Source organism: Cololabis saira, chromosome 20 (assembly GCF_033807715.1).
Source record: "Cololabis saira isolate AMF1-May2022 chromosome 20, fColSai1.1, whole genome shotgun sequence".
Taxonomy (NCBI): domain Eukaryota; kingdom Metazoa; phylum Chordata; class Actinopteri; order Beloniformes; family Belonidae; genus Cololabis; species Cololabis saira.
Genome location: NC_084606.1, coordinates 18,804,145 through 18,828,297, shown reverse-complemented (window position 1 = coordinate 18,828,297; position 24,153 = coordinate 18,804,145). Strand labels below are relative to the sequence as shown.

At 46.7% G+C, this 24,153-nt stretch overlaps 1 protein-coding gene across 1 annotated transcript; it reads right to left on the bottom strand.

The window, feature by feature from the left end:
- Positions 1-1,016: 1,016 nt before the first annotated feature.
- On the bottom strand, positions 1,017-22,739 carry LOC133420029 (insulin receptor substrate 2-A). The gene is made up of 2 exons (XM_061709580.1): positions 18,334-22,739; positions 1,017-6,874 (listed from the first exon to the last, which is right to left on the bottom strand). The coding sequence occupies exons 1-2, from the start codon at positions 22,424-22,426 to the stop codon at positions 6,870-6,872; spliced, it is 4,098 nt and encodes a 1,365-aa protein (XP_061565564.1). The 5' UTR covers positions 22,427-22,739; the 3' UTR covers positions 1,017-6,869.
- Between the last annotated feature and the right edge of the window lie 1,414 nt (positions 22,740-24,153).

The following is a 24,153-nucleotide window of genomic DNA, read 5'->3' as shown; positions in this document are numbered from 1 at the left end:
TCCACCAGGGGTCTCACTACCTCATGGGCCCTTTTCAGAGGGGTCTCCATTAAGGAAATTTGCGCTGCAACAAGCTGGGCCTCTCCACACACCTTCGCCAGGTTTTACAGGCTCGATGTTACAGCTTCCCCATGGGCCCATTCAGTCCTTGGTGTGGCTAAACATTAGCAGGGCTCATCCCGGGACAGTTAGTCCTCCGATAGCACCTGCCCGGATGACACCCAGGTAACATCTGCCCAGCAATCTGGGAGCAGTATTTTCCCAATGTGAGACACGAAACGAATGCTATGAAAGAGAACTTTAGGTTACTTGCGTAACCCAGGTTCTCTGAGTAGCATGAGTGAGTGTCTCACCAGAACACCCTCCTTGCTCATTCGTAGCGAGGAAGAGGTGGGAGTTTTTGAATGATGTGCAGTGTCAGGTACCTTTATAGGGGAGGGTCTCCAACCTCCCTGACACTGACGTGCTTAGTTCCAGCCAATCCTGGCTGGCAGAATGTAATAGGAGCTACTGATGAGGTCACGCCGAGGGCGTCCCCAATGTGAGACACTCACTCATGCTACTCAGAGAACCGGGGTTACGCAAGTGTTTATACGCCTTCAGAAATTGTGGTGTATAAAAGAATCTCCTCGGTTAACTGAAATTGCCACAGTGATTAAACGAGTCACAACCAGAGAAGACGTCTCCTGGTCACAAGTGTGAAAATGTGTTGTTTTTGCACTGCTATCAGGGTCAGGAGGTCACAGAGACTTAATAAGATCCTTCTTACCTTCGTCACCAGGGCAGTTATTTAATGAGGTTTCGAAAGTTTCCATCACACTAACAATTCTGAGTCATTTTCAGATTAAAACTGAAAATTTGCATACATCCTTTTTATTGACCGCTGTTTGCTTTTCTCACTTTGGTGACATTGTTTTTATTTTTTTATTTTTTTTAAAAGACCATATGTATTGCCTGCATGTTAATAAAAGCTCTGTAAAGCATGCACACACAAAAGACAACTGAGACGACGGCGGTTACATGAACACATTTTTATTGCAATAGCTCTATTGAAAGCAAAAAAGTTCTGATAAATATAAACACTATGCGGATGCTCAAATCGTCTCTGAGTACCCCCTCCAGCACCCCTTTCCCTCCACGAGGAAAAAAAAGAGAGGAAGAAAGAGGGAGGGAAAAAAAACAACAAAACAAAACAGGCGACGAGGCGCCGTTCAGAACATGGAGAAAAAAAAAAGGAAAAAAAAAAAAAAAAAGCAACAACGTTCCTTATTTACACAAGGAAGATTTCAATTTCAAAGTTTCCCCTCTCTCTCTTTTTTAAAACCTCAATTTTCTTCTTTTCTCATACAGGACGTACGTCACTGAAAAATAATGCACATACGAAGGATACACACCTCCACAGAATTATCATCATCATCACCGTTTTTTTTTGTTGAAAACTCTTCCTCTTTCCCGTAAAGCTAATAAACAACAGCATTCAACTCGGAAAATAAGAACACAGGTAGCAGGGTGGAGCGGGCGTCCCGCTCTGCCACAGTCCTCAGAGGTTCCAAAAGCATTCGGGGGTTGGTGGGGGGGGACAAACAAAAAAAAGAAAAGAGAAAAAAAAAAAAATCTGACCAGCGCCTGATAGCAGTGATCATCATCATCATCATGTTTGCCACTGACTGTTTTCTGTACTACACAGCAGCAAATAAACTGTATCATTAGAAAAAAATAAACATTAGGTAGGTTGTAACCCATTGCTTTATACAAATAACTGCAAAATGCCTATGTACTTTTAAAAAAACTAATCTTGAGTTGCTTTGTTTTTTTCAGAGAATCGCCGTTACAACAGAACAACCAAGAGGAAGGGGAACTTTTCTCGCTCTCCGTAAACTAAAAGGAAAATGAAATCCAGAAAACACAAGTTTGCATAAGGATGCAGTAATCTAAGTCTTTTCTGTGAGAATATATGGGTCGCTCTCATTTCTCCACATTTAAAACAAAAAAGAAAAGAAAACACATTGATGACCATTTGAGGTTGAATTGTTGGCAGACAAACACAGATTCAGTGTAGATTACTTAAGTCGAGATAAAGGTTTGAACAGAGTACACGTTTGACATGAAGGCAATCCGACATACGACATTTCTGAATAATGCTTCAAATAAACTGAGGGTTGGGTTTGTTTTTTTTCTTCCATAAACACCCCACAAATCTAGCACTGCTGCTTTTGACGTAGCATCAAAAACCCAAACTCAATACGTGGCCGTAGCAAAGTACACTAAAACATTTTGCAAACATTAAAAAAAAAAAAAAAAAAAGGAAAAAAATATTGTTCGTCTTGGACCGCTGCGGCCAATATCATCACATCTCTGTTCATTCAAAGGAGAAAAAAAAAGGAGGGTAAAAGAAAAAAAATACCTCAAATTGTTCATGTACATATAACGTCACACATCACAGGCTTAAAATCGCTCAACAACAATTGTGTGGATATTCAGTTTTAATTCGGACCATTTAAAACATGTTTCTGCCTGCCAGAGCTCAATAACTGAGGGAAGACGGCTTACTTTTGTTTCTAAACCGTCTTTACCTTCACAAACACACACAAAAATAATGCTTTTTATCACTCCGGAGAAGACAAACTTTTGTCTCAGAGATTTTATTTTCTTTCCTTCTCAACTTCATCGTCACTGGAAGTAGAGCAAAGGGAGCTGGGGTGGTGGGAAGTAAGGAGTATATCGGTTATCGGAGCAGCTCGTGGGATTTTGCAATTGATGTTGATATATTGAGGCTTGTGTCCACATAGCATTTTTCCTGAGTATTTTAGCTCCAAATTTCATGTTTCTATTTTCAAAATAAAAGCCCTGGGATAATTTACTTTTCAACCAATCATAAGGGCATTGTCATCCTGGCAACCAGGAAAATAGAGGGGTTGCAGGTTAAGAGGTCTAAAATTGTCCCAACTGACCTTAAATAGTCTGAAACAGCTTTATTTTTTTATTTTTTAGCCCTCACAGGAGATGATGTTACACATCACACTGCTGTTTCTGAGACATTCAATGACTCCTCTCATGATGTGGCTGTCAGAGATGTGACGAGCTCAGCCAAAGAAAATATTACATCACAACTTTTCTGTTTGGCGCCAAGTCAAAGAAATAATTATCCATCTCAACCGGGAGGCCGACTTATCATGCAAGGGAGCTCGAATTTGTTTTAGAAACACGAAGAGCACTACTCCTAATTTATTTTTGAATGAAACACCAGTAGAAGCATTTCCAAACGCTTTTCCGGCCTCCAAAAAAGTGCTATATGGACACCAGGATTAAGTAATTACAGCAAAATGTTACAAAGTAGCTTTAACAGTCAATCTGAACACTGAACATACTGGCCTCTAACAGACACTCGTTTTGGTAATTCAAGCTAAAGCTTAAAAGAGTAAAAACTGTGCAAAAACTCAACCACTAGCACTTTTGTTTATTTAAAAACTGGACATTAAGGACCTGTCAGCTGTAATTGTTTTTTTTCTTCAATAATTTCTTATTACATTTTCTGAATGTAAGCAATTCATTGAACTATAATGAGAATGATCAATGGCATCAGGCACAACTACAACCTGGAGGCAAACGCAGACATGACATAAAAAAACCTGTAGAAACTGCCCTCTTTTTTTACACACAACACAGTTGTAGCATTAAAAAAAAAAAAAAAAAAAAAAAATACGCTCAAGTCAATTTAACACATTTGCTCACATTTTCAGCGAAAGAGGACTTCTAGAAATTCATTTTTTCTTAGCCACAAAGTCCAGAGACAACATCTGCTTTTATAAGCTGATTTGGAACCGATTCGGTGAATTCAGTCTCTGTACCTGCCACAAACATTCAAAAAAAAAAGAAAGAAAAGAAACACTGGCATGAACGCGGACTACCATGTGCAGTGTTGATGGCATCAACCAAACTGTCGATCACAGTCCCTTTGACCAGGAAGTGGATAAAACCTCAGCGGTTGTGTAACAAAAACCAGTCCAGGCTGCTCTCTTAACCAGGCTGACTGTTATTTAGACACAACACGGCTCCTTCCCTCCCTCCCAGCTCCACATGTAAAGCTGTGATGCAAGATGACAATCAAATAAAACAAAAAAAACCCACAAAATTAGGTGCTGCTAAAAGGGTAAAATTATATAAATACTGAACATAAACAACTGAAATCTGGTGAGTCACGCTGGCCGTCAGTCTTGGTGTTTACACACCTCTCACAAAGGGACCAATCGTGGGAGAGCAGCGTACATTGAGATTATAAAAGTGTGCGAGGGAGCGGGCGGCGAGCTTCGGCTGAGACTGATATAAGCGCTCGCTGCCCTTCCAAAAGCGTGTATGTGTGTGAAACTGGTCACGAGGTGGGGGGGAAGTATGTGCAGCGTGCTGCACCTGGGGCGGCTGCTCAGGTTACTCGAAGCCTCTTTTACGTCACTCAGAGCTACTGACGAACATCCTGCGTGCAAGCGCGTGAGGAGAAAATCCTGGATGTAATGGAGAGCCGCTGAAAAAGAACCGAAACGGGCGAGCGCAGAAGCTGCGTGACCTGTGGGCCTGCGGCGGGTCGCAGGTATGGAGGACGCCGCAGGTGTCTCCATGACACGCATGCCAGTACCTCCAAAGTACAGTCGTGCCTGCACTTTGTGCTTCTGCAGGTGTGCGTTAGTGTCGATGCCGCTCTCACTCTCTCACCTGAACTGTTCTATGGACCGTACGAGGTAAAATAGAAAAATTAACAACAAAAAAAACCACAAACTTTGATCTAATAAACAGTGCATTGTGCAGAAAAGTGAGCTAAACCAGAGCAGCAGCAGGACGGGAGAATAATGTCTGTACATCCACCACAGTAGTTTCACTAAATAACCTATTTTTTTTCCCTTTTTACATTTTAAAGTTTATTGTAATTTTCTTGCCAAATGTTAATCAGCACCACTTTGATAGCTGTTAAGTTATGAGCCATCACTAAGTTTGCTCGGCTAAACGTGGAGAATGGAAACGGGGGGGAAAAGCCTGAAGCACAGGAACTCCTCTAAGGCTCACTAGTTAGCACTTAACATCATGAGCACGTTTCAAAACAACTTGCTTGTTGTTTTTCAGCCTTTCATTTTTCTTTGAAAACGGTCTCAATGAACTTTACCGACAAAAACGGTGTCATTAAACTGTTAATGGCATAAAGCGTCCTGGTGAGATTAAAGGGACATTTCTGTTTTTTTTATGCCTGATTTTGGGAAAGACTTTTTTTTCCCTCAATTTGGAAAAATTCTTATTAATTTTGCAACAAATCAAGCAAATATATTTGATCCCTTCAGTCATTTATTGCTACATTTTCTCAACCGCAGGGCGTCTGAGTTGCAACAACTTCCGGCGTCCTTGTGACGCAGACCCGGCCTCTGTAACTGGTGCTAAAGCTGTGCACAAACGCCATTTAAAAAAAATCATGACGTTTGAGTTGTTTTAAATGGCGAGAACTGGTTCCTCAATCTATTAACCTCGCTCCCTGGTTCTCCAAAACGAGAGCGCCGTGACTGCCGTCTGCAGCCGGTGAGCTGCTAGCAACTCACTGACATTCCTTGCCCGTCTCTGACGTTAACTAGTGTCTTCAGAGGTTTCATTTGACTTCAACTTAGTAATAATTCGGAAGTACAAAAGACAATTTTCCTCAAGTACCGTGTCTGTTCAGCAACAGTCTTCTGGTGGGTGAAATAACCCCCGTCAATGGTCTCAAATGTCACCATCTGTGGCTTGCAAAAGTTTCAGGCAACTTTTTGGCAGTATTTTCCCGCCCTGCTGAGTACCGTCAGTCTGGAAAGCAAACAAGGAAATGTACTGGAACATTTGTACCTGGTGTAACAAATAAATAATATTGCATGAAGTTAATGAACACAGAAATGCTTTACGGCTTCCCCTTGCATTCGTACACTGATACTGGTGCTTTACCACGGCCGGTACCCGGTCGCATCTGGAGCTGGCTGGCTGGCTGAGGCCCGCGGGTGCTGCTGCGTGACTGACGTGTGAGTGAGCAGTGTGCAAAAAAGTGTGATCCGGGGCGGTCGGCACCGTGCTGTACCTGGGAATACGTGTGACGCGGCGCCGCGCTGAAGCTCAAATGGACCCAGCCACAAGCTTGTACCGTTCCAGGGAAGGGGAAACCAGGTGGAGAAATTTTTTCAAATATACGTTTTCTACCACAACATTTTTCATAATTAAATAATTGGGAGGATGGAGTATGCATAGGGTAAAAAAAAAAAAAAAGTACAATGATAAATGATGAAAATGAATATTTTAAGCTCAATGCAGCATAAAAGCTTCTAAGTATGTACCATAATGCCTTCACTTAGAATCCAACTTCCCTTTTTTTTTAACCGCATAGAGAAGCAGAAACATCTGGTTAAAGGGAGGAGAAAAAAAAGAAAATAAACTACCTGTATTTGCATTACCACCTCTCAGTCAGGTCAAAGTTCACTGACCGCTGCCGGCTGGGGAAAAGAAACAGCAAAAAGTGTTGAACGAGGAGAGGGGAAGAGCAGCACGCACTGGCAGCGTCCATCGTGAGACGGGGGGCGAATGGTAAACAGGACAGGATATGCGTATAAAACACGACTCAATTAAACGATGAAAAACAATTAAAAAAAATAAACTGCAAGCATTTTTTTGTTTGTTTTTTTTCGTCACGTTGTAAAGTTGTCGTCGGCGTCCGGAGGGGAGCAGCTTCTCAGAGTGAGCGAAGGTCAGAGGTCACTGGCAGGCCGGGGTGGGGTTTGGGGGGGCAAGGGTCCCAGGCGGAGCCCACTGCCCCGAGAGAGATTATGATGAGGAGGAGGAGGAAGATGCGGCGAACGCTGGACTTCTATCGCTCAGTCTGAGGGGGAGAGAGAGAGAGAGAGATCATTAGCCATCCATCTTCAAAGGTTTATAAAAGTCATAATATTAGTCGATTTAGAGCATGTTGGTTAGATTATTTTGGTTTAAATAAAGCTACAAACGTGCCATGTTGGATTTTCAAAGGCATCTTAAGTTTAGGATGATGATGATAAAAGTTTGTGAACATCAAGTCTGTCTTGTAACACGAGGCCACGAGAAAACGGCTTCGACTTGGGTGTAAAACATGCCACATTTACGTCACATGTTACAGGAGAAGCAACGAATCAATTAAATACAAGACATAACATATAATTTGTAAGAGCCGTCTAATAAATTATGACTTAAAAAATAACGAGAAGAGCCATAACTAAATAATTACTAGTTGCAGCTGAATATACACACACACAAAAAAAAAAGAGCATTGCATTGACACTTGTTTTTGAACAGACAATAATTTGCAATACTAGTTGTTTTTTTTTTATATTGAATCAATGACACGTATACTCTGGATGCTGCGCTGTAACCGATGGACCTGCAGGTCCTGGAAATACAGCTATAAACCGGGTCGACATGGACGACAACAACTGTGATTAGTCAGCTCGGCTACCTTGCAGTTCCTCCTACATTTATTAGGCCACTGCTTCTTCTACTTCCACACCTGATTCAAGCTGGACAGATGCTGTAATGTCACTAAAAGTAAATGCTGTTCAACATCTGCCGGCTCCAGCTGACCCTAAGGCCACGTTTACACGTAGCCGGGTATTTACAAAAACGGATATTTTCCCCTCTCCGTTTTCAAAAATATCCTTGTTTACACGGATTCGCATGAAAACGCTGGTAACGTCATGCCAGCCAATCAGAATCCTGGAAAAAACATCAACAAATGACACGTGTAACTTCCAGTTAAGGCTGATTTGTGGTTCCGCGTTACACCAACGCAGAGCTTACAGCGTAGGGTCTGCGACGATTTAACGCGGGACCATAATTCAGGCTTTACTTCCAAGACGGAACGAGAGTCTGAGAGAATTTAAAACAGGTAAAATAAAAGAAAATATTGACGGCGGCCAAACAAATTGTAAACACAGGTCGCACTCATGACGCTACTGGTGACGTTTCTGTCACATAATGTGACGTAAATATCCGTTTTCCTCCGTTTTCTCTGTTTAGACGCAAACGTGAAAACGGAGTTTTTGAAAATCTCCACTTTGGCCGGCGTTTTCAGAAATGATCGTTTTTGGGGGCTTTGACCTCCGTTTTCGTGTAAATGAACGGCCAAAACGCATGAAAACGCCTCCGTTTTTGCCCCGTGTAAATGGGGCCTAAGACCTGCTTGTTTTTTTCTCTCTTGCCTCGTTTATGGTGAGTCAAGAAAGTAAACAAAAGCAAGCCCAGCACTGCGAGGTAGTCGTTGATTTATAGATTCTTTTTTTTTTTTGATTCTGTAAAAACAGGTCACTCTTAAAAAAGAGACAACTAAGCTGTATAAATACATAATGAAAATAGACTCTCTTAAAGCATTGAAGGCAATGAGAATGAAGTTTGTATTCGCCTGCTGAGACTGAAATCCCCTGTTGATCTTTCATTTGAATAAGTTGGATAAACTGGCATAACTTCAAAAGTGAATAAAACTAGAGAACGGTCTTATCAGTATGAATGACCCACAACAGCCTTGACGGGGAAGCGGTGCTTCAAAACCTTTAAAAGGTCTCGCTGACCAGACCACAGAGACGGGTGATCGTCCCACTTTGAACCGCAAACAACAAGACTGTTGTTCCACTTTTGTCCAGTGGATGTCGCTGTTTGCACAACTTACTCTGTTTATTTGAGCAGCGTGCAGGCACATATGTAAGAAAACACGCACACAGATCCATGTGCAGCGTTTTGAATGAATGAATTTATTATTTAACACTCTTATCTACCGATGCTGAATGTGATGTCATCAGTCTTCAAAACAAAGCACTCATGCAGTCAGAAAAACCTCTCCAATTGCAGTTTGCAAAATTATGATGATCTTGGCTTTAACTTTTGTTTTCCTCATATTAAACAGCAACAATGTAATTTTTCCTTGGGGATAAATAAACTATTAGTCTATTTAATTAAGATGAATTCAAACATATCCATCCTGATAGCAGTGACCTGACCAGGTAGGAGTGAAATATATCCACAAAACCTTCACAGGGGATGAATCTTTCAATATTAAAGTAAACCTTAAACCCACCCAAGTGATGTCGCTGAAAACAGTTTTAAGAAATAAACAAAAGTGATAATAAAAGCGAGTAATCACAGTTAACGGGTGCGTGCTTGGGTTGTTGTGTGACAGCGTTTCAAGAGGCAGCAGCCAGTTCCTGTTTATCTGTTAAATAAGTGAGCCTGGTCGGTGAACTTTGGATCCTTCCACGCCGCGCACGTCGAGAGCAAAGTTAGTTTCCGGGCCCGGCTACCGAGGCCGGACCGGGCCGACAAGTGGGCCGCTGTGGCGCGGGACCGGCGGCCCCGAATGACCCGGGCGGTGGCCGCCGTCCAGCTGGGTTATTCCACTGAGAACGAGGCTTTGTTAGACGCAACAATGTGAGCAGCACGCCACAATACAGCTGCTTTGACAGGGGGTACCGCTGGAATGCTGCTCCTCTGTTTGTGAGCCGCGGGGATGGAGGGATGCATGAACGCGCAGGCCGGTGGAAAGACGAGAGCGCACAGGGCACGGGAGGAGGAGGAGTAACGGCACGCAGACTCGGCGCAGACTGGAAAACAGCGTGGTTAAATTAAAGTCAGAGCCACAGAGGAAGAGAAGCACGTCAACCACTGAACTTTACAACGGAGAGAAGGAACCTGGACGTAAACAGCCACAAGGAAAACAGACCAGTTCCCACACACACATGCAAACATATCGATTATACATCCGTAAACTGACTTTTGTGTTTAACTAGGACGACAAATATCTCTGGGCCCGTTTGAGGAGTGAGATAGTTTTGCAAGAGCAAACTCTGTAAGATGCAGAAAGAGCACCGTTGATGTTCACTGATGTGTTGTTTATCATCATTTTTGATAGTTTCTAGTTATTTCAGCGACTGCCGTTTGTTTTCTTCTTTTTAAAAGGAAAAGCACCAGCATATTCATCCACATGTGTATGTAAAGTTGCATGAGATCACATAAGGCTGTAGTTTAAAAAACAAAGTTACTAAAAGAGCATAAAACACAGTAGATACATTCAAAAGAAATATTTTCAAACTGAACAGGTAGAAGCGACAGTTTTAAGGTTTTCCCAGATCTTAGCTCACATAGATAATGGGATTTAACCTTCATTGCTATAAGTTTTACTAGGGCTGTGCGATTAATCGATTTTAAATCTAAATCGGATTTATTAATCAAAATCGATGTTAAAAAAGGAAAATCGGAAAATCGATTTTCCTTTTTTGCAGCTGGTTGCAGACAGAGCTCGTCTAGTCATCTTTGTTTGGTCAAGAAAATTGTAAATGTTGTCACTTTACTAAACTCAAGGAGGATTAACAGTATCTTTCAATTGCACTTCATTCCCAATAGGGAAATTTGTTTGCTATTTTTCTTTAAAAATAAAGATAAAATATTTTAAACAATTTATTCCATTGTCTTTTGTAGTTTTACCAAAAAAATCGAAATCGAAAATCGGGTTTTCAGAGAAAAAAATCTGGATTTTATTTTTGTCTAAAATCGCCCAGCCTTAAGTTTTACTCTCGCCTTCTTGAGTCTCTTCAGATGCCTTTGGATCTTTAATTTGTCTGTAAAGCTGCAGTTTCTACGTGATTTCGGTGGAGGATATTTGCCCACTGCTGCAGAAGAGTGTAGCCCTGTTTTCTTAACATTCTGAATCATTGTATTTAAATTGAAAACAAGCTTTGGCATAACTGTGCTTAATTATAGTCACGGCAATAAAGCGAACTTGGATTTCAGTGTGGGTGTATGCGCGAGAGCCAGAGAAAGTCTGAGGTCTCTGGGTTTCTCTGCAGTCCAGACGTGGACTTTGATCAAAACAACACTCTCAGGACACGGGCCAGACTGCCCCAAGATGACCTCGCTTAAACGCACACAAACACAGACACACTCGCCACAGAATCTGCTCATAAAAACGCAGTTTGGCCGACCACCTGCGCGAGCCAACGGTTTGTTGTGTCGTTGCGACACGGGCAGGTGGCTCGGGCCCGCCGCTCGTCTGTCTTTTCCTCGGCTGCTCTGCCCTCGCCGACCTGCCGCCCCATCCCTTTCTGTCTCTGCGTTACTAAAGCCCATTCATCCAGCTGGGGAAGCAGATGAAAGGCATCGGGGGAGTAAACAGCCGGCCAGTGTAGCGCGCTGACCGGACGGGGGCTGCTGCTGCAGTTGAGATGCAGATCGAGGAAGAGGAATTCGAATGAGAGCTAAAACTGTGCGGTACCTTCTCCCTATTATCAGGATCTAAATTCTAGGAATCTGGATTTAGGTTTCTTGAGGCTGTAGATGAAAGAGTGGAGTTGTCAATCAAGAACATACACTCAGTATGTAGTCACATCTCAGAAGGACTTGTACAATCACTATGTTAATAAGGTCTGTGTAAAAGTAAAGTGGTATAAACAAATGAATCCCCTTTAAATCAGCTAAATGAAGATGAACACTCCTGGATACCGCTATGATGGGCAACACAGTGCAGCAGGAAAGAACTCGAGGAATGATGAAAAATGGCAAAATTAAGATATGCAACACATTAAAGGACCATTCAGGAGTTTAATCAAGCCTGGGTCTATTATTAGATAAGAAGTCTAAACCATGTTAGGTAGGGAAGATGCACACAAAAGGAAAAAAGCAGCTCTGTCCTCTCCATCACGCGAAATTCCCCAAGTGCAAACCGTATTAGTGCGTTACAAAAAGTGCAAATGCCATCCACTGCCGTCTAAAGTGCGTTACTTTGCCTCTTTTTCCTCTTTGTATTTCTTTAAAATTTCACAAACACCGCCACGCAGACGAGTACACGACACTTATGGCATCATTACAACATGTTTTTTTTACTTTCATCCTCCTTCGTGATCCGCTGAAGCCCGTTATGACCAGCAATCCTGTGGCAGGAACTCCGTGAGGTAAAAAGAGCGCCGCCTGCAGGGAGTCGCTGATGGCTACAGGGTTCTACAGCATCGTGTCTGGCGTCCTTTTGGCTGGAGGGATTTAACAGACAACTAGCCACCCATTCCACCAAACTGGATCAGAACTGGGATGTTAATGGCAAAATAGGTGTTAGAATCAGAGACCATCTATTGATGGGGACCTGCAATAGACTTGTATGGACTTATAACGAGGTAGACATGCCTGTACAAACAGTCCTTTTGGTACGCTCTTGGTCCATCTGCAAGGACCTTAGTATTTATATAGAATAATTGGTTTTGGTCTCATCAGAGGCTCTAAATAGCAGTTTATTCTTTAGGAAGCTGATGTACCCAAGTGCTGATATCAATTGCCATTTTCCTGCAAACACATTATTCTGTTCTCACACACAAAAAAAAAAAACACTAATTCACATCGTTCGCACATTGTTTTGATACTCCTTACCACCTATTAATTAACCAGGGTTGGTTTAATGCTACAATGGACTTCTAGGTAGCATGCAGAAAAGAGGTGAATCACAATCTAAATAAATCCTGAGGACCACACGAGTCACACCTTTAGTTAAACAGGTACCTTTAGCTCTTTAGTTGACTTAAGGATAATCATTGGTGATTTATTGATTACACTAGCACTGCCAGGAAAGATGGGCTAGTTGTGGGATGATGAAAATTCCTGAGTCAACTTGCACAGACAACCAACTTCAAAACATATTGAAACCAGGACAAAATGCAAACATTTAAAGGGGATCTATTATGGCATCTAATACCTATTTTAAACAGGCCTTGAATGTCTTAAAAACAAGCTTTTGATTGTTTTTGCTAAATAAATTAGAAATTCAGCCTCTGAGCCATGTCTTTATCATCTCATTCTCTAACCTCATTATCTATGTGGGATTCTGAGTGGGCGGGGCTATGATAATGAGGCTCTGTGCTGATTGGCTGCCTGAATGACGCGATACACCGCTACGAAAAAATGGCAGAAGCTCCGGCCGGCAGAGTTAGTTGTTGTTCCGGCCAGAGTTAGTTGTGGGCGTGGTTTCACGCATCGGAGGCCAACCTATGTAAATCTCATTTTCGTTATGTAACGAAAGGGATCAGAATCTGAACGGTTCGTAGATCCACATCACACTGGATGGATGATCCGGGCAGCTGTACAGACACTGCAGAATTTGGTTGCTTTCCTCCTCTGAGTTGGCAGGCTGAGGGGAGACCACTTTATATATGTTAAAGCAAGAGAAAACATGTTTTTCATAATAGGTCCCCTTTAAATTAGCAAGAAAAAACACAAATAAAGAGTAATACATTTTAAAAAGTAACTGAGTACTGTTAAAACATTTACAATGAAAAGGCCAGGAATTCATAAAGAAACTTTGGAAAAGACATGTGTTACTTTACTTCTGTTAGAACTGTAGACGTTAAAATGTCACCTGGAGATGATGCTGAACAAAGAGCTTTGAGTCAAGGCCTTAAACACACGCTTGCACGAACTCAGACATTGTCTCATAAAGCTATCAAACGTCACATTCCAGTAAGCTGAGAGGGACTCTGGCGAAATCCTGCTTCATCATTTCAGTGCGTCTGCGGGAGGTAGCGAGATGGGGAAGAACGGCTCAGAAAGAGTGAGAAAAGACTTTCAGAGACACGGGAGAGTCAAGCGACAGAGCAGAGCTCGCAACCACCAACAAAAGCTACACTTGGAGCAAACAGGAACTCGTGGAAAAGTACGACCTCCCAGCTCCCCGCCGTTATCGCAGCTTCACTCCCACTGCACCCCATCAGTCTTTGAAGCTTAATCTGCATGTGAATTATTAAAATGCACAACTTTTAAACTTCCTTCAACGTTTTTAAACACTAGTCTTTAAAATAAGAAGAAAGAAGGGTTGAGCTTCAAACAGAGGAAGGAAAAAACTGTTTCTGTAAAAATCCATGACGAGGTTCTTGAAAAAGAAATAAAATAATATGGAGCTCCTTTTTCTGATTAACCAAAAAACGTAACCATCAAACTGTTGTTTACCACAAAGGATAAAGAAAAGGCAGCGGCGTCTCGTATTTCTGCCTGGAAAAATAATATCCCACATGTTTTTGCTTGGAAAATACTCTATGGTATTCATTCTGGTTGAACTGGAAAGTCATCCGGACCTGCTTCAGAAGCCAAAATCCTATCGCGAAAGAGCGGCTTTTAGCTGAAATACAAGACTGTGGGAACCCCCTTCTGAAATTGTGTCATACTTCAGGAATTCACTGACCACCGGGGAACCTGCAGGCGACCCCCTGGTAAACCTGACCCCAACCCAACAGGCCCAAGCTTTGAGGTCCAGTTCAAGTCTACTATATCAGAGTCGGGCCTGTGAGTAGACGTGCACGCTCTTCCAAATTAAGTGTTTGGGGATTGTTACAGAATAACATACTTGTCCCTGAGGCTGATGGTTAATAATTCTAACATCTGTGTGTTAACGTATCAGGCTATTTGAGAGGCGGCTGCATGCAACACACACACACGGTGCGGAGGCAGGGTCCTGTTACGAGCAGCACATGCCTCCGACCAGCCCATAAATTCGTGTCAGTCTGGAAATAGCCCTTTAAAAATAGCCGGGCCTGCTCGTAGAGGTAGAGACGAGGGAGGGAAAGGGCAGCCTTCTTCTTGCACATCTTACTCCCCCCGCCTGCTCCTTGAGCGATGACCCTGCCTCACACTACACCCCGACCCTCCGCCACCTCGTAGCCCGATGCCCAGGAAACAGGAGGAGGGTTGTTGAGGGGGGGGGCACGTTCACATCACCATGCTTGACATCCAGAAACTCCTTCTCCACACATCTCGTCTCATGACTCAAAGAAAATCAAGTGGTGGCTCTGACCACATTAAAAAGAGAGAACTGTTTACAAGTAGGGGTGAGTATTGATGGGACTTTATTGATACTGATTGAGCTCATCAGTTACGGCTGCTACTCTGAACAACTCGAAGCAGAACACAAATGTGACCTGTAAACATGGATTTGTTTCCCGTTTCCACCTTCGCCTGTCCTCTGCATCTCCCGCCATCACACCAGCTAACTGAAATCCTCTCCGTCTCCGGCCTGCCAGCTCCAACCTCAGCATCTTTCTACCAATCTCTTCACGATCCATAACCAAAAGGAAGGAAACTGGTCAGATATGTTTGTGGTGTCATCACTTTAAAATGGATTAAATCAGAATCATCTGATCTCAGATCTCAAGTTTAACTCTATTCTGACGTTTTTCATACATGTTTATGTCCTCGGCAATGCCCAGAGGGACGCAATTTGCGCTCCATTTACTATTCCGAGCAACGATTCACAGATTTACTTGAAATTGCCATCCAAGCTGGACGGAAACACGCCCCACCCCTCGTTCCCTCCTTCCCGGCCTCCCCTGGGTCAAGGATCCAGGTGTGCTTCTATCAGCTCGCCGCCGCTGAGAGGAAGTGCATTCCTGAGTGATGATGATGCGTTTCCTCTCGGCCGCACTGTGTGCCTTGACACGCCGGTGCTGCAATTACAGCGCCACATCAAAGGCTGCCTGCCATGACTCAGCGCATGCAAACACACACGCCCCTACCTAGATACAAGGCACAGACTGTAAACAGGCCGACACACACTAGACTGTTTGTTTTCAATGAGCATGTGCTTCATGCGTGCGTGTGTGTGTGTGTGGGCTTCGTTTACCTCCAAGTACATGAACAAACACACGTTGCTTAATGAATATGCTGCCAGTGACTGCAAACAAAAGTACACAGGCAGGCGGACGGACGGGCACAGACGGCAGGACGTGTCTGAGCACTTTGAGTTGGTGTCCTGCGTTACACTCAGCAGTGATTTACCGCACGTGTGCAGCGCGACACCAATCAGATGGCGCTTGCAGAGAGCTCTGACTCATATTCGGGCAAACACAGGCGCACATACTGTATATGCAGCGAGAGAAAGGACATTTCTGGAAGCAAGCGACACCCGATCATCATATATCATCATATATCCATGTACAACACCTACCGCAACCCTAACCTTAAAAACAAGTACAACTCCTACATTTCATCCCCGGGTCCGTGCCCTTGCATCTCTCGTAAAAGCCTTTCGCAATGACGCAGTCTGTCTTTCTGCATCTGGCCGTGTGTGTGTGCTGCACTTCCTAGCACTAGACATGTAAGTTGATGTAAACAAAAACAATGGATGTCTGGCTGACTGAAAAATCCGGGGTTTTAAGTCTAAAAAAAAAAAAAAAAAGACTCTTGATATCTTAGTAAAAGACTTCCTGTGCATTTACCAGAATCTGATACATCTTTTATGCTTTTCAAGTCGGTCTCTCTCCAAATAATTGTGAATTTGAATCTCTGGAGGGAAATTAAGCACTGCACACCTTAGTACAGACTTCAATGGATCCATCAAACATAACAGCCTGATATCTCTAATTTAGTTTGAAAATACTGAAATATGACATGTTTGCAAGTTAGAGTGAGAAAAAAATAATACACATTTCAGCATCAGGATCAGCGACTAATCGTGAGAAATAGGTTCAGCAAGTACTGACTTAAAAAGTCTATCATGTTTTAAGATACCTGCTGCATCGCTGGCAAAAACGTAATCAAAAAACCTGGAAAATCCAAAAGCAGGCCAGCAGCAGACTCAGTCACATCAGTCTGTTGTGAATAAAGTGGTGAAGCTGCTGATTCAGCTCGGTGAGGATCTTCCCGTTACAACCTGACCTTTACCTCGTTGCAGATGTGGCTTTGTTTGATGGCGGTGTGGATGACTTTGAAACGCAACTTTCCAGTGTGTCGCGGCGGATCACCACAAGTTCAAAAGCCCAGACTGAGGAGGAGACTGGACGACTTTCACCATCGGAAAACATCACATGGCAACACATAAAGTTACAACCACTGCAAAAAAGGCAGTGAAACCGCGTTGACATGCAGACCTACACTGACTCAATCAACCGTTGAGTTGCCTATAACAACATAGATAAAGCCTGAGCGTTTACTTGCATCATTCTTCAAGCATATCTTTTTAAAATAAATTTGACAGCCAGCTTCTCAAATGTATTTTGAATTATTTGATCACCCACAAGGTTATTACCACCCACCTAGTATTGTGCACGGCCTCCTTGTGCTGCCAAAAGGACTGAGCATTCAGGACAAAGATCTGGGGAGGTTTTTGCTGGTTTTTGGGGAGCAGGTCTCTCGTTTTTCGTTTATATTATGGTCTTAAGAAGTTTCTCTGGAGTGCATTTGCTGCATCGCTGGGGTAAACTACGAATACAGGGGGGGCTGCTCTTGCCATTTGAGGGGGGTGACCGGTCGGAGGAAATGCTTAGGTAGGTGGCAAGTGTCAGATAACATCCAGGTTTTAACACAGCGCCGTAAATAACACAGCGTAGCAACAAAATGAGCAGCATCATTCACTCTACCAGTCGTGTTGTGGCTCATCGGTGCAACCTGAGGAGTTATAAACTAAACTAACAGAACATTTTCAGCAGATTAATAATCAGTACCGGCACTGATTAATAGTTACACACCACATCCAGTGTCAACACCTTAAACATTTCTATCCTAAAGCTATCAGCTAGGCCAAGTTCCTAGACTGGGATGAGTTTCACGCACATAAACATATGTTTTCATAAAAGTAGAAAGTCTACAAAGTGACAGGCTTACAAGAGACAAAAGGATTTCAACACCCACACATTAGTACACCCTGTCTGCATTCGTGCTGACACAAACAAAACAGCAGCACGTGCACAGACAGGCACAGAGAGACGCCGCCGCTAGCGAGAGCCTTTTTTTGGGGCGGTTTGGGCCGCCGCTGACCTAAGTTAAACTTCCATTCATTCAGAAAGAAAATCTTTTGCCAGGCTGTTGGCAGACACACACACACACACACACACACACACACACGACCTCAAGATGAACAACATACTGCTGCAACTTCCTGCACCAGCGCTGTTGCAGACGAGACTGCAGCTCCCTGGACAGATGCCTTCAAAGACAACAGCTGGCTGCTTTCAGCGCCTCAAAGAACCCTTTTCAAGATCGCTGAGGCTCGATTCAAAATAGATCCACTAGTGGAGCTGGGAATTGATATAATGTTACTAATAATAGCGCACGGGCTTCTTTTGGATATCAACGAAGAAAAAACGTTCATAAATAACTCATATTTCCTTCTTTACTCTGACATGAAAGCTGAATCCCGTGCACTCAGTATGTGTAGTATGAAACTATGTGTTTATTTTTTGCAGAGCGGCCGACAGCTGTGTGAGCTCAACTTATAGTTTCCCTGTGTGGAGGAGAGAGACATGCTTAGCATCACTGAGCGGACAAAGTAAACAATAATACTAGCACTTAACTCACCCTTGGTTGTTGTTGTGACTCCGTCGGATTTGGTGAAGTTTATACTGGCATAAGCTCCATTCTCCGGCAGAGGCACCATCCCCACTGCCGCCGTGCTCCCGTTGGCGCCACCAGCGCCCGATGTGACGGCTCCCGCGTTGCTCCCGTCCTCCCTCAGCTCCAAGGCGATGTAGTTGAGGCCGTTCTGGTAGCCGACTGACATGTTCCTGCACATTCTAGCAGCTCCGGCCCCTGAGGTGGAGGAGGTGGATGAGGCCGGGGTCCCGGAGCCCGCCGTCGTCTCCGTGAGTCGTGGCGTGGCGTGGTGAGCTTGTGAGTCCCGTAAACCGTCCACGGACATCCACACACTGTCAAAAGACGCTGAACTGGCCCACCTGGAGGTCTGGCCCTCCGCTGGGTAAGATGCATTGTGGGCTGTGGGGTGCAAGGCTGAGGATGAGGTGCCGAGCCCCCCGCCAGAGGGGGTTGAGTTGGAGGAGGTGGAGGAGAAGGTCTCCGAGCTGTGCCTCCTCCTCCCTTGGGGGTCTGCTCGCACCACTTTGGGCTCCAGCTGTTGCATGGGGGCCCTGCCGGGGCTCGACGGAGGGAGGGGTGGAGAGAGGGACGAGGAGGAGGTAGAGGAAGTGTGGCCGTAACGTCCCTCTATCACGCAGAGATGCTGCAGCATGGCCGTGGGGCTCGTTTGCGTCCTCTCGCCTCTGCTGAGGTTAAACGTCATGTCCGTGTAGTCGTCTCCGACTGACCTCCAGTGACCTCCGGCCGGGACGCCGGCGGAGCCCAACGCTCCGGGGTTGTTTGCCAGCGGTCGGATGTAGCTGGGCGGGTTCCAGGGGGCCACCAGGCTGGGCCTAGGCGACTGGTTCTTCCCCAGACACTCGACGGAGTCCTGCTGGTCGCCCCCCACCTCCACGCTCATGTAGTCCTGCGCCGGGGGAGGGGAGCAGCCGTGCTCGCTGGACGCCAGAGAAGGTGCTTCGTCCTGGGCAGAGAGTGGGTACGCGGGGGGCTGCTGCTGATGGGGGAAGTGATCGCCAAACTCAATATTAATATACTCCCCAGGACTGGAGGGCCGTTCGGAGGAGCTGCCAGTGACGGGGACTGAAGTCGAGGTGCCTACGGACGCCGTGGAGGGCTCAGTCACCCGCAGCGGTCCGTGGAAACTTCGTCTGCCTAAAGGGAGGCGGTTGGGCCTCACGACCCGCCTGTCGGCCATCATTGTGGTCGTATGGTGAGCTCCGTAAGGCGGAGGTGGGTGAGAGGGGGTGGAGGTGCTACTCCCTCCTCCACTTCTCTTTTCTGGTATCGACATTGATGCTGTCGCGATGGATGAATATACTGGCTTGGCAGGAGAACTCATAGGTACATATTCTCCATCCTCCTTCTCGTTCCTCTCTCTGGTGGGGGCCTTATAGGAGCGAGGGAGGGAGAAATAGGGGCTGTAGGACTTGAGGGTTCCCTCGGGTGTGCCTGGTGTGTAAAACACACTGCTCCCTTCGTTGAGGAGCCTGCGTGCACCACTGCTGCTGTACGACATGTCCATATATTCACCGTTTTCAGGCCTCTCCGCTATGCTGTCAGTCCTGCCAACGCCCGCTGCGTTGGATGTACCGTGAGGACCGGGGGAGGCTTGCACCGAGGAAGGGGAGCTACCGCTCGCCCCCGGGAGCATCATCATGTAGCCATGGGCGTCCGTGGACGCTTGGGACTGGAGCGGTGGGTAGTGTGCCGCACGGGTGGCCAGAGATGGGCTGTGAAGCTGAGGGGAGTGGGAGAGGTGATGGGAGTAGGAGCTGGGTTGCATAGGCATGTAGTCAGGGGGGGTGTCCCGCGGCGATGCGGCCACGCCGCACATCATGGGCATGTATCCGCTGTCCTCCTTGGCAGAGGAGGAGGAGGAAAGAGGAGGGCGCTCAGCGCCGGACTCCGCCTGGGAGACGGTGGAGGGACGGCTCTGCTGGCTGTGCTCCGAACAGGAGCTGTAGTCGGAGCGGAGCGAGGACGTGGAAGAGGACGGCCCCCCGCGGAGCAGCCCACTGCCAAACGGCAACACCACATCGGACCCCTCCTCCAAGGAGAAGTTGGTCTGGGTCATCTTCTGGTAAACCGCCACCCCGGCTCCTGCGGTGGCGCCGGCAGCCACTCTGGAGAACGAATGCGTCCTCCTCCGCAGTGACGACGAGGAAAAGCGCTCTTCCTCCGCCGCCGACGTGCTTTCGTCCCGCGGCGTGTCGCAGCTGCTGTTATTCCCAGAGCCCACGCTGGTGCCGAAGACCTCCCGGTTCCAGCCCATGGCCATGTAATCGTTCAGGCAGTTCTCCTCTCTGATTGGCGGAGTGTTGCCCAGAGAGTCCGGCGTGTTGCTCCTCACCCGGAAGTACCGGAAGTCCCCGGGGCTGGAGCCGTACTCGTCTGAAGAGTTGAACCCGCCGTCTGACGGGGAGCCACATATCGAGGCGCTCGACGGGCGGGTGAGGGTGTCCGAGACGGAGCCGTGGCCGCTGCTGGAGGACACGCTCACCGGACTGGTGGTGGAGGGGAAGTGGGAGACCGGCAGGGAGGCGGAGCGGGCGTGATAGGTGGAGGACGTCCCCGGGATGGCTCGCACGTACCGCCCGCTGCTAGTGTTCGTCCCGGCGTTCCCCGTGGCGACAGGTCCACCGCTGCCGCCGCTGACATCCTGGCGGCCGTGATGAGCCCGTGCAGAGTTGAGGTGCACCAGACTTCCTGTGGCGGAGCGAAACGGCCGGTTCATGGTTCCTTCGCCTTCACTGGAGGTGCGGAAGCGATAACCACTCGCCCCAGAGCTTTTGCTCGACGGCGGCGTGCCCACCACCGATTCCGTCCTCGACCGCCGCTGCAGCCCAGTCTGGCTCGGCGGAAGGTTGCCCAGGTGGCGCCGCGTCGTGATGAAAGGCATGGGGTTGGAGCCCGAAGACTGGCTCTTACTCCTCGGCCGGAACTCTGCAAACGCCTTCAGGGCTTTCATCGTCTCCAGGATGGTCTCGTGCATATTTTGGGCCACGACCGAATCATCCACCTGCATCCAGATTTCTCCCGGCCCGATAGAAGAGGAGCGGCCCACCTCGATGAAGAAGAAGCTCTCTGAATGTCCACAGCGCCGGATGTTCATCAGCTGAAGGTTAACACACGGGGTCTCAGAGTTCAATTTGACAAGGTGGATGGTTTTAGTGGAGAGGCATAGCCGGTAGACACCCGTGAGGTTTTTCGTTTGTCCCAGTCCTTTAGGTTTGACATTAACCTGCCACACCTCTTTAAACACCGTACCAGGGGTGACTGTACCATATCCATCATCTAAATCATCTGAATCCAAATGCCCCCGTTTCCCCTCGCTCATCAGCTCACTCACAGCCACATACCAGTCCTCCTGCTCCTGCTCGTTTTCAGCCACAATGGCGAAATACTCGTCCTTAGTGTAAAGGGCGATGAGGTGCTTGTTTTTGGAGTCCGCCCTTTTGTTTACCGTGAAGCACTGGTAGAGGTAAATAACCCTTTTGGGGGGAGAAGCGGCGGCGGCGGCGACCGCTGCCGCGCCGCCGCCGCTCGCGGCAGCCGCTCCAGCGCACGCGGCGGCCGCGGCAGCAGCAGCCGCGGCGGCGGAGCGGAGGCTGCTCCTGAACTTCTTCTCGCTGTCGTAGTACTCCAAGCGGCTCGGCCCGAGCGCGCTGGCAGCTCGCAGCACGAAAAACCTCTTATGTCCATGTTTCTGCTTCCTTAAGTAGCCGCATTTTCTAATATCGTCGACGGAGTCGGCGGAATGCGCGACGGCGGCGGTTACGGCCGCGTGGCTGCCGCTTGCGGCGGACGCGGCAGCAGCGGTGGGGTCCTCGGATGCGGACCTGCCAGAGCCCGGGGACCCGGCCAGGCTCTCCGCGGGGAGGTGCTGCTGCTCCTTGGGCGAGGGGTGGTGGAGGTCTCGGTGGTTGGAGGACGGCGGAGGATGCTGGTGGAAGCGGGAGGTGATGAGCGGGGAAGGGGGCTCGTCCCCGCCGGGGGTCGCGGGCTTCCTCCCCGGCGTCTCCACCAGCAGCATCGCCGCCTTGCCCTCCTGGTAACTCGTGAAATGTGCCATCATGTGCAGAATCAGAGGTCACTCCCGCAGCCCGGACCCCATCCCGGTCCTGGTTGTGGTTCTGGGGAGACGGGGCTCCCGGCTCCGTCTAGGCCGGCTGTGCTCCTCACTGGCCGGCTTTGTTAGTCCGCCTCATCGACGCGGCGCCGCGGCCCCTTCAGCGCGGCGGGAGAGGGGAGAGGGGGGTCCGGGGCGGCTTGTTTTTGTTTTTATTATCGCGATCTAACGCCTACCGTGTCCGGCGTGACCCGGCTCCGCCGCGGTTCTGGACGCGGGAGGTTCCGGCTAGCTCGGTTAGTTAGCAGCCCGCACACATCTCTCCGGGCCACGGCACAAACAACACGTGACCCGCGCGTCACCCGGGAGACGGGAGGAGCCACGGGGGCAGCCGGCGGCTGTGATTGGTCCGTCAGTTTGATTGACATCTTCTGACGGATGTCTGCACCAATAGAAATCGGGTATTGGTGTTTGCGTCAATGGTTTAGGCCAATCGGGTTCGGATGAGTTGACTGAAGTTTAGAAATAGGCGGTGACGTCGTCAGCTTATCTGGAGTCTGTTGGGAGGTGATCCGGCAAATGTTTGGACGTAACAAACTGATCGCAGATCTGTAGACGGTCAATCTTCTCCCTGTAGCCGTGGGCACACTCGAGTCTGGTCATTTTCTACATCTTGGTTGTTTGTGTTTTTTTTGTCGTCTTACAAAACCCAATTCAAACCAGAATCTTTTGATTATGACACAGAACCCTCTGGATACTTGATATGTCATTTTTGTCTGCAAAGCAATTGCTTGCACAATTAAAAAAAAACAAGACTTTTTAGTCAAATGCACTAACAAATTATTATATTTTTACCAACAGAAATATTGAAAGCAAGATTTTACTTTTAATCTTAAAAAAATAATAATAATAACAATAGGCAAGGCAAGGCAAATTTATTTATATAGCACAATTCAACACAAGGTAATTCAAAGTGCTTTACATTGACATTAAAAGCGGCAAGACAAAATAACAAATAGGTAAGAATAAGAAAAGAAGTAAAATAATAAAAAGCACAAGCTGTTAAAAAAAAATAAGGGCAGTAGAATACAGCAGGTTTAATTTAAGAGTACACTTCAGTAAACAGTAATGTTTTTAGGCCTGATTTAAAGGAGCTGTCAGTTGGAGCAGACCTCAGGTCTACAGGAAGTTTGTTCCACCGGTGAGGAGCAGAATAACTGAACGCTGCCTCACCAATAGTAATAATAATGATGTGTTAAACTGCAGAAAGTTGGTGTTTTGATATCACCTTAACATCTTTTGACCTCTGTAAGCATTAAGTTTACTTAACCTAGATAGTTGCATAGTAAAAATGCTTAATAAGAGAGCCTACGTGGGTGACACCAGAGATTTAAGTCCCTCTATTAAGCCTAGATTGCATAATCCAGCAGGACTACCCTCTCTGCTCAGGGGACGTATCTGTGTTCCTCCACACTGCAGAGAATGCCCCACTTGGCTTTCCGAGCCTCTACTCCACTTTGCATGCAACAATTTACTTGACCCTTTTCTCCCCTAACACCTTCTAGTATAATGAGTCGGATCATGTGTTGCGCAGCTGGGCCCTGCGGGAATCATACCCTTTACTCGATGCGGTACCACCTGGCTGCCTCTAAATGCGTCCTTGTACATGACAAGGACCTAAAAGTCATTTAAGGCAAATGAACTTTACTTCTGGGGCTGCATGCTGTATTTAA